The 10,257-nt window shown below is 54.8% G+C and overlaps 2 protein-coding genes across 2 annotated transcripts; one reads left to right on the top strand and one right to left on the bottom strand.

Annotated features, from left to right (window-relative positions):
- Positions 1-42: 42 nt before the first annotated feature.
- On the top strand, positions 43-2,544 carry SNRPB (small nuclear ribonucleoprotein polypeptides B and B1). Its single transcript, XM_064167428.1, has 7 exons — positions 43-146; positions 245-396; positions 848-959; positions 1,195-1,347; positions 1,715-1,853; positions 2,016-2,141; positions 2,362-2,544. The coding sequence occupies exons 1-7, from the start codon at positions 144-146 to the stop codon at positions 2,397-2,399; spliced, it is 723 nt and encodes a 240-aa protein (XP_064023498.1). The 5' UTR covers positions 43-143; the 3' UTR covers positions 2,400-2,544.
- Positions 2,545-3,339: 795 nt separating this feature from the next.
- Positions 3,340-10,092, bottom strand: DDX27 (DEAD-box helicase 27). The gene is made up of 21 exons (XM_064167427.1): positions 9,963-10,092; positions 9,700-9,834; positions 9,539-9,598; positions 9,114-9,267; positions 8,744-8,790; positions 8,516-8,602; positions 7,678-7,783; positions 7,424-7,597; positions 7,000-7,150; positions 6,760-6,859; positions 6,524-6,665; positions 6,298-6,451; positions 6,105-6,186; positions 5,854-6,031; positions 5,653-5,759; positions 4,816-4,921; positions 4,631-4,725; positions 4,414-4,540; positions 4,090-4,174; positions 3,839-3,913; positions 3,340-3,560 (listed from the first exon to the last, which is right to left on the bottom strand). The coding sequence occupies exons 1-21, from the start codon at positions 10,050-10,052 to the stop codon at positions 3,545-3,547; spliced, it is 2,271 nt and encodes a 756-aa protein (XP_064023497.1). The 5' UTR covers positions 10,053-10,092; the 3' UTR covers positions 3,340-3,544.
- Between the last annotated feature and the right edge of the window lie 165 nt (positions 10,093-10,257).

Raw genomic sequence — 10,257 nt, forward strand, 5'->3', positions numbered from 1 at the left:
CAGGCGGCGGCAGGCGGCGGCAGGCGGCGGCAGGCGGCGGCAGGCGGCGGCAGGCGGCGGCAGGCAGCGGCGGAGCGGCAGGCGGCAGCAGACGGCGGCGGAGCGGCAGGCGGCGGCCGGAGGGGGCACGGAAAGCCGCAGCCATGGTGAGCCGGGCGGGCCCGCGCGGAGAGGGGGTGCGGGCGGTCGCGGTGCAGCCGTCCCGCTGCGCCCTGCCGCTCGGTGTAACGGCGCTCTCTTCCAGACGGTGGGAAAGAGCAGCAAGATGCTGCAGCACATCGACTACCGCATGCGGTGCATCCTGCAGGACGGTCGTGTCTTCATCGGCACCTTCAAGGCCTTCGACAAGCACATGAACCTCATCCTCTGCGACTGTGACGAGTTCCGCAAGATTAAGTGAGCGGAGTGCCGGGCAGCCCCCCCCAGGCTCGGAGCCCACCCTGGTGGCGGGAGGCGCCGAGGCCGCCTGCCCCCTCAGAGCGGAGAGCCAGAGCAGCAGTTGGGCAGCGCACGCTGCCGTGCGTGTAGGCTCCCTTGTCAGACCCCCAAGCGGCCAAGGTCCGAGCGACTCTTGGTTTCGCCTATCCCCTGCTAACGGACTGCGCCTGTATGCGATGCCGATACAGACAGTTCTAAGCACCAGCTAAGCTTTATGGGGTGGAAAAGAATCCTAGCGCAGGTTTTCTGTTTAGACTTCTTGAAGTGCTTGTTCTGAGGCATTCAGAGCCACGGGGGCTGGGCTTGCCATATATTCTGTTGCAATTTCAAAGCGCAGCATTGATTTGCTTTGATTGTTTGGGGTTGTTTTTTCCTTTGCCTTGCACTGATTTGTTTCTGTCCTCGCTAGACCCAAAAACTCAAAGCAGCCAGAGCGGGAAGAGAAGCGAGTCCTTGGGCTCGTGCTGCTGCGAGGGGAGAACCTGGTGTCCATGACAGTCGAAGGACCACCTCCTAAAGATGTAAGGAGAGTGAGGAGAGAGCCAAGGCAAGGGCAGGGCTGCTGATGGGTTTGTGTCCTTGCTGCTGCAGCGTTGGCCTGGTCTTGTGGATGCTGTTGTGACTAGAGCCAGTGAATTTCATTGAACTCTTTGTGGGTTTGGGGTGTTAACTGGTCAGAGAAGGGCTGTGGGCAGTCCTGGCATCTGAGGACTTAGGGTGTGATAAATCTTTCATTTGATGGGGGTCTGTTTTCAGACTGGAATTGCCCGGGTACCACTCGCTGGAGCTGCTGGAGGACCTGGAGTTGGGAGAGCGGCAGGGAGGGGAGTACCAGCAGGGGCCCCCATGCCACAGGCCCCAGCAGGATTAGCTGGCCCTGTCCGAGGAGTGGGAGGACCATCCCAGCAGGTGAGCTGCTGGCACCCCTTAAAACAGTTGTCAAGCACAGTGTGGGGTGGCCTTTGGTACTGAGAACTAATGTGATGTGAGAAGTGGATGGAGTAAAAGCACTACAGTCTTGGTTTCTGTTGGCAGAAATTCTGCCTAGTGAAGCCTTTTTCTGGTGCTGGATCCTCTAGGAACTCCATCTTTGATGGGAAAAGGCTTTAAAATTGCAGCCTGCACAGAATTCAAGTGGTGTCCATTGAATTGCATCTCAAGCTTGTAGCATGATCTGATAGGTTGGGAGGAGGCTGCCATGACTTCCTGAAGGGATAACAACTTCAGTGTTTGTTTATTGTGCTGCTCTCTGTGAACCTCTTCATCTTGTTTTCAGGTGATGACACCTCAGGGCCGTGGAACAGTTGCAGCTGCTGCTGCAGCAGCCACTGCTAGCATAGCAGGAGCCCCAACTCAATATACACCAGGGCGTGGGGGTCCTCCCCCACCCATGAGCAGAGGAGCACCTCCCCCAGGTAGGAATTAGTCCGTAGTGGTGCTGCCAGCTCAGGCAGTGTGGCAGAGCTGGTGGTAAAAGGGCAGTGATCAGTCTGATGCTGCGGAGGATTATGCTGATAGTCAGCTAGTGCCCAGTCTGTTCGGCTGCACTCACAAGCTGCTTCTTTCTCTGGCTGAAGGAATGATGGGGCCTCCTCCAGGCATGAGACCACCCATGGGTCCACCAATGGGAATGCCACCTGGCCGAGGTGCGCCTATGGGAATGCCCCCACCGGGCATGAGACCACCCCCTCCAGGAATGAGAGGTGAGTGGAGGTTATCTTCTATGCCTAGAAACTGAGAAGCCACAAGGAAACCTTTTGAATAGTGCTGCACTTCTTCAGTGCCTTTCTGGCTGTGCCAGTGGTCTGTAAATGCCACAGTCCCCGAAAAAGGGGTCCTGAGGCCACCTTGGGTACAGGGAAAGCATCTTTCTGTTTTAGCCTTGCTTCCTCTTTCCTGTTCAACTCTTTCCTTTGTTCCCAGGCCCTCCTCCACCTGGCATGCGTCCACCACGGCCATGAGATCCCCATAACTGTACTTTGGAACTGTGAGAAGGCTGATCAAGAGAACACACTGAGCAGTACCCACCCCTCACACCCTCCTTCTGTATATTTTATATTTACTGCTTGTAAAATTTGCCCTTTTTAATAAAGCTGAGACACCCAATGCTTGGACTCACTGGTGGTGCACTGGGCTGTTTCAGGAGAGCAGCCCTTGCTCTGCGCTCTGCTCACCCCAAAAGAGCAGCTTTGAGGGGAAAAGCTCAGAAGTTGACAGTGGTCTGGGCCACTTGGCTCTGCATTAGTCTATTCCTCACAGGAATTAAAGCATAGCAATGAAACTTAGCAAAGATTACTTAAAACTACCGAGATTCTGTAGGTGGGGACAAGTCAGAGTTTAGGAACTGAAGGTTACTGAGCAGAACCCTCCCTGCTTTGCTCACAGTGGAGCAAGTACAGCAGAGCCTGTGTTAGAAGTGATCTCTGATGTTCAAGCTGCTGCTAATTAGCCTGCAGTGAACCTGCACAATCAACCCCCTCCAAAGGCAGGATGAGCAAAGCTATGTTAATGACAGCAGTGCAAAGCAGCCTGCCTTCTGCCTCTGCGCTGCCCTTCTTGCCTCACCTTAGAGCTGTTTGCTTTTATTAGGAGCAATTTTATTATAACCCAGCCCTCCTGCCTTTAGAGATACTCTTCAGCTAGTAGCCTCCTGGAGGTGATTGTTACCGCTGGAGCCCTCTTAAGTGGTTCAGACTCTTCCCCTATTTTTGAAATAGGCTCTCAACCACAGCCATTTTTTTCAGCCAGGTTAATGACTCAAGCCCACAGAAGTGCAAGGACACAGCACTTAAGTGTTCTCCAGTTTTTGCCCTACCTTATATCATCTAAAAGTCTTGGCAGGAAGCTGGGAGCTGCCCCAGCAATCCCTTGCTTTAGCTCTCCGATAAAATAGAGCAGAAGTAAAAGATGGATCAATCCTTTATTCCTTGGGCTGTTGCAGATGCTTTCACACAGTCTTCAAGTATTAATGAGCATCCCAAAGTTATTCCAGACCTTGAAGAAAAGCTATTCCAATTTCATGAAGCTGCCTCCAAGCAGTACAAAGAAATGGAAGCCCTGGAGAGAATCTCTCTGAAAGTGGTCCTTTGGTGACTGCCACCACTCCTTACTTTCTCTTGTACCTGAAAAGAGATTTGAAATGACATTTCACCAGCCCAGCTCTCACAGGTAGGTAAGAAACTACCCTGAGCATTTTCTAGGTGCTGCTCTCCCAAAGCAGAAGCCCAGGAATGTGCTGCTGAAGGTGATAGCCTCAATTGCCCCCAGCACCACCTGCAGTAGGAGAGGAAGCTACTGCAGAACCAACAATCCCTTTGGCAAGGGCTGTTAAACAATCACAAGAGGACAAAAAAAGCAAGGAAAAAGATAACCTTGACTAAGAAAGTGAAAGGAACTATACCTGGACTTGGACTTGAACTTTCCTCCTTTCCTGCGCTGCGCCATGCCCAAGCGTTTGCGGTCTTCAAAGGATGGGCTTGTAAAGAGAGGGCAGAGGGAGAAACCACTGACAGGGGGCAATGGCCTGGGCATTTGCAAGAATCCCCTCTCTGCTCTGCCCACTTCTTCCCCCACTATCACCCAAAGTCCAGAGATGCAAAGAGCCTCCCCCCAAGTACAGTCATGCTCAATGCATGGCTGTGAGGACATTACCCAGCACGGTACTGCTTCAGAGCCTTCCTGCTTGTGTTGGTAAGCTCCTCATCAAACACCGACTGCTGCTTCTTCCTCTTGGGACCTAACACAGAGCAAGGGTCAGAACACTGGCCCCGGAGAGAAGGCCACAGAACTACCCTGTTCACTAGAGCCCAGCAGCCCTCAGCAGTTAGCCCAGCACTCAGGAGGACTCCTCCCAGCAGGCACACTCCCTGGCCAGCACCAGTGGTTCTTCCTCCTTAGGTCGGAGCCTCCCTCTCTGTGCCCGTGGGCACCAAGGAGTCAGAAGGCTAAGCCAGCTGTGAAAACCAAGCTCTGCACCTGTTGCCACTGCTGCTGGCTCCTCCTCAGGCAAGGCTCTGGCTCGCTTTGCTCGTCGGTTCCTCTTGGCCAGCCGCTCTGCATACATCTGAGACTTCAAGATCTCGAACTGGGACCTCTCCTCTGGCTGAAAGGTCAAAGTGCAGGTGGGCAGTGATGAGAGGTTTTGCCAAGGGGAAGCTAGGATCACCCACCCAGAGTCCATAACTCTACTCACTGTCATTTGGCCTTTCTTCTGTCTGTCCTGCATGAATTTCTTTCTTTTCTTCTTGCCTCGTAATGCCAGGTCAAACTCCTGCAGGGCTTGAGCCACTGGGGAGGTGAAGGGAGAAGGTCTTCAAGCACACGGCAGAGTCCAGCTGCAGCTACACAATTTACCATGGTAGCAGTGTCATGACTTACATTTCTCCTTCCTCCTCTCCTCACGGGTCTGGAACCAGCTTCGCTCCACACCCTCACCCACAGTCTCTTTTTTTCCTGTCTCCAGCTGTTTCTTTGCCCTATTGATCTGAGAATTCAGGCAAGAAGTGAGTTTATGGAGGTTCACAGGTTTACACAATGTTAGGGGTTGGAAGGGAACCAAAGAGATCATCAAGTCCAACCCCCCACCTTCCAGAGCAGGACCACACATCTAGCACAGATTGCAGGAACACATCCAGACAGGCCTTGAAAATCACCAGAGGAGACTCCACAGCCTCCCTGGGCAGCCTGTGCCAGTGCTCTGTGACCCTTACAGTTGAGAAGTTCCCCCTTGTGTTGAGGTGGAATCTCTGGTGCTGCAACTTACAACCATTGTTCCTTGTCCTGTCCCAGGGAGCAGTGAGCAGAGCCTGTCCCCCCCTCCTCGCAGCCCTCAGATACTTATAAACATTTATTAAATCCCCTTTCAGTCTTCTCTTCTCCAGACTAAACAGCCCCAGGTCCCTCAGCCTCTCCTCATAAGCCATGCCCTTCAGTCCCCTCGTCATCCTCCTGGCCCTCCACTGGACCCTCTCCAGCAGATCCCTGTCCCTCTTAAACTGGGGAGCCTAATACTGAAGGCAGTATTCAGGATGAGGTCTCGCCAGGGCAGAGTTGAGCTGGGGGAGAACCTCCCTTGATCTGCTGGACACACAGGTTGAAAAGTTATTTTTCTGTGAAGCAGGTGGCAGGTTAAATCCATTAGGGTCACCCCTCCACGCACTCTACTCCAGATCCTATAGAGCCAAGGTAAAGCTCAGGATGCCCAAGCTCCCTGACCTGTGCCTCGGACTGCTGCATCTCGCGCTCCTCGCGCTCCAGGCACAGCACTGCATACACATCTTTCTCCAGGCTCTCGATCTTCTCCCGAAATTTCAGTATGACATCTGCAAACGTCCCAGGGTGAGCATCACAGACAGCCCATGGGAACACCACCTTGGTTTTCAGCACCTCTTTTCTTGCCCTGGGTGCAGGCAGTACCTTGGGGCAGGATCCTGGCCTTCACTGGTGTCTTGGCACTCTTCACAATCTCCTTCAGCATCTTGCGCTCTTCCTCGCCTACCAGTGAAACTGAGCGGCCAGCCCTGCCTGCTCTTGCTGTCCTACCCACTCTGTGAACGTAGTGTTTGGTGGTGTTGGGCATGGTAAAGTTGATGACCTACAACAGGAACAGCGTTAGCAGGGAGACAGCTTTAAGGGCCTCACTCAAAAGCTCAGCACTCAACACTCACAGTTTTAACACCCTCGATATCCAGCCCACGTGCAGCCACGTCTGTAGCTACCAGAACGTCAATCTGCTCATCCTTAAAGCGCCTGAGCAGGGACAGCAAATGCATTAGCAGGGAGTGCAGCAAACCTCTGCTGGTGTAAAACCTGTAGCTAATTTCTCTGTTGCCTACGGTTGCCAACTGAGCCTGCCAATACCTGAGTGCCTCCAGCCGCTGGGTCTGAGAGAGGTTGCCATGGAGCTCCCCCACGCGCAGCCCCATCAGCCCCAGCAGGATGTGCATGCGGTGAGCTTGCTTCTTGGTCTGGGTGAACAGCATGACGTGATCCGGGAAGGTTCGTGTCAGCAGAGCTGGAAGAAAGCCCTCTCCTGAGCCTGCTTCAGTCACCTACCAACTGCAGCTTTGCTCTGCCAGTCACCAACCTGCCACGATGGCCTCGCGGTCACCCTCCCTGCTGGGCCTGATGCGGATGAATTCCTGCCGCAGGAACGGGGCCACGTCTGTGTTGCTGTTCACAAAGATCCGCACGGGGCTCTTCAGGGACACAGAAGCCAGATCCTTCACCTGCCAGAGGAGGGCCAGAGAAAGCATAAGACACAAGACGAGACAAACTTCCCTTCAACTTTCTGCCTCAGTGTCTCACGGCAGGCTCTCATACCTCCTCTGTCATCGTGGCAGAGAAGAGCATGGTCTGGCGGTGATTGGAACACAGCCTGATTATTTCCTTCATCTGCTCCTCAAAGTACTCATCCAGCATCCTACACGGGAGAAAAGCAGCCAGGTAAGGCAGCTGCATCTGGTTCTAGTTAAGAAACATTACTTGAGGCAGGGCAACAAAGGCTGCCCTACAGCCTGAGAACTGCCACCTCGTTTTTCACTGTTGTGCTGCTTAGCCTACCTGTCTGCCTCATCCAAAATGAGCACCTCCACACTGCTCAGGTGGAAGGAAGGGCAGTTGTGGAGGTGATCAATCAGTCGCCCAGGAGTGGCAATAAGAATGTCTGGCCCGGAGCGCAGTGCTGCCTCCTGAGTCTTCACATCTAGGCCACCTGAAAGAGATTGAACGTGGGCTGCTGACTGCCTGAGCAGGCTGCAGACCACACAGAAGCACAATGCCCGGGGAAAGGGAAGCAGCTCCATATCACACTCAGTTAGAACTGACCCCACCTTTTCTCTCCCAGAAACACAGAGGGCACAGCCCAGCAGGGGCACTGAGGTCTGGAGGCCCAGCACACCTGCTATGAGCCCGCTTGTGACAGCCACTCAGCTCCCACCTTGTGGCAGGGAGCTGCCAGTGCCAGCACCACTCCTACAGCACTCACCTACAGCCAGGCAAGTGGTGACACTGCTGAACTGTGCCAGCTGCTTGGCAACAGCGTGCACCTGAATGCCCAGTTCTCGCGTTGGCACCAGGACCAGCACCCGAGTGAGGGGAGCCTGGCGAGGTTTGTAGATCAGGCGCTCCAGCACGGGCAGGATGAAGGCAGCAGTTTTACCTAACCGAGACACAAAACAATCACTACCTGCTGTGAGCAGCTGCTCCTCGACCTCTCCTGTGCTCTGCTCAATGTCCTACCTGTGCCAGTGGCAGCGCAGGCACAAATGTCCTTCCCCAGAAGCCCCACTGGGATGCAAGCCTTCTGAATTGGGGTTGGCTGCTTGAAGCCAAGAGCTGTGATTGCCTGCAAAGGATACAGAGCAATTAAACTCTGGCTCTGCTATGACCTACCCAGAGTACTGTGCCCAGTTCTGGGCTCCCGAGTACAAGTCAGAATGGGACATACTGCAGGGAGCCCAGCAAAGGGCCATGAGGACTGTGAAGGGCCTGCAGCACCTCAGCTGTGAGAAAAAGATGAGAGCTGGGACTGCTCAGCCTGGAGAAGGCTCAGGGGACAACTTATCAGTGGATATAAATACAGCTGAAGGGAGATGAGAAAAGGGCAAAGCCAGGCTCTTCTCAGTGGTGACAGTGATGGGACCAGCAGCAGCTGGCACAAACTGAGAGGTTCCCTGTGAACACCAGAGAACACTTTTGCACCGTGAGGGTGACTGAGCACTGGCACAGCTTTGCCCAGAGAGGCTGTGGAGTCTCCATCCTTGGAGATACTCAAAAGCTATCTTGCCATCCTCCTGGTCAACCAGCTCTAGGTGGCTCTGCTTGAACAGGGGGGTGGACAAGGTGACCTCCAGAGGTCCCTTCCAACTTCAATCATTCCACGACTGTGAGAAGTTTCACTTGAGACAGCAGTGTTGACACACTGCAGGTCAAAGAATGGATTTCATTATTCGAGGAAACAGCTCCTATAGGAGTACCACATCAGCTCACACCAGTTCCTATTCAGGGAGGCTGTGAGGACAAGTGGAATTTGACAGTTCTGCGTGGTGGAGGGAAAGCAGAGAACAAAGGTAGATACCTTGAGCAGAGGTCGTGAGAGATTCATGTCCTGGAATGTCAAGTTCTCATCATACTGAGATGCATCTTCAGAGAAGCTCCCTGCTTCCTACGAACAGCAGTAAAACCGGAATAGCACAGGCAGCAAGGGCTCTGGGCTGCATTTTGAGCTACAGTTCATTAACCAAAGTAAAATTCCTGCAGAAGAACTGCTGGAGAATGCCCTGGTGCCATTCTGCCCAACACTTACCACTTCTCCCTTCTTTGATCTCCTCCTCTCCTTCACTTTGACTGTATCTGTGAAGAGATACAAAACAGGAGTGAACCACAGCTGAGCACACAGCAGGATCGGTGCCTACCTTCACCTCCTACCTTTTGCTCTGAACTGCTGAGGGAGAAGGCTCACAAACAAGTGCAAGCATGAAACAGAGCAAAATTACAAGCAAACATCCTTCCTCGAGGAGTTCAATTAAAGCACTACGGCCACCATGCAGCAGTGTTGCAGGACAACAAAACTAAGAGGCTCCTGCACATTCCCAGCAAGGCTGCACTACAGATTTGGGTAAGCAAGGACCTGTGACACTCTTGCTCCTGGCCAGATGCTTCCACACTGCTAGTACCTGCTTTTGTGAAGATAGTTTCATCATCTAATGAGTACTGAGACTCCACATCTTCATCTTCGACCCTGCTGAAATCCTCACACTCCTTTTTGGTTTGATTATCCTCAGTCTCTGCATCCTCCTCTCTCTCTTTTGCTTGTTTAGCTTCTCTCTCCTTTAAAAAAGTTTTGAAAGGAAAGGGTAAATATTAAACTTCAATCCCCTGTGAGCTTTTGCTCGTTGCTATTACAAACCCCTTTGGAGATCTATGGTTTTGCATCACTTTCAGCATTAATAATTCTGCACCCTCATCTGTTCAGTTTGTGGCTACAAACCCACTCGGGCGCTGAGCTGCAGCTTAAGCACCGCGCCTCGGGGTGCTGTCAGTGCCTGCCCCTCCAGAAGCCAAACCCCTACCGGTCGCTGCAGTAATCAAAGGACCTAACCTGGCACTTCCTTTTCTGTCTCACTTTCTCGATCTTCTCATCCAGCGTCGTAGCTGACCTCTGGGCAGGAAATCGCGAGAGGAGCGGTCAGAGGAGCCCGGGAGGGCGTGGGGCACTGCGGCCCCAGGTACCGTAGCGCCAGTCCCGGGCCCCGGCCTCACCTTGCCGCGGAGCTGGCGCAGCGCCGCCGCCCAGGCGCCTTCCCCGCCGGCCTCCGCCTCGCCGAAGACGAAGGCAGTGCTGAAGTCCCCGCTCGTGGCGCCTCGTCGCCTGGCGCCCGGCGTCCGGCACACCGCCTGTGGTAAGGCCAACGCGTCACGGCCGCGGGACGGCCCGAACCCACAGCACCGACCTCGGCTCCGCACCCGAGCGGCCTCAGCCGGCCCCCGCGCTTCGCTGCGCTCCGACCCACCCACGGACCCACCTCCTCATCTTCGGAGTCCTCGGACTCAGGCTCCTCGGGCACCACGTCCCCCTCTGAGATCGTGCCCACGAGTCCCAGGCGCTGCAGCATGGCTGCGGCTCTGCCCCGGAACCGGCAGCTGCGCGTGCGCGGAGCCAGCCCCGGGCCCGCCTGTGGGCAGGGCAGCGCCGGCGGCAGCCCCGGGCCCGCCTGTGGGCAGGGCAGCGCCGGCGGCAGCCCCGGGCCCGCCTGTGGGCAGGGCAGCGCCGCGGCAGCCCCGCCCCGGGCCCGCCTGTGGGCAGGGCAGCGCCGGCGG

Source organism: Pogoniulus pusillus, chromosome 29 (genome assembly GCF_015220805.1).
Source record: "Pogoniulus pusillus isolate bPogPus1 chromosome 29, bPogPus1.pri, whole genome shotgun sequence".
Taxonomy (NCBI): Eukaryota; Metazoa; Chordata; class Aves; order Piciformes; family Lybiidae; genus Pogoniulus; species Pogoniulus pusillus.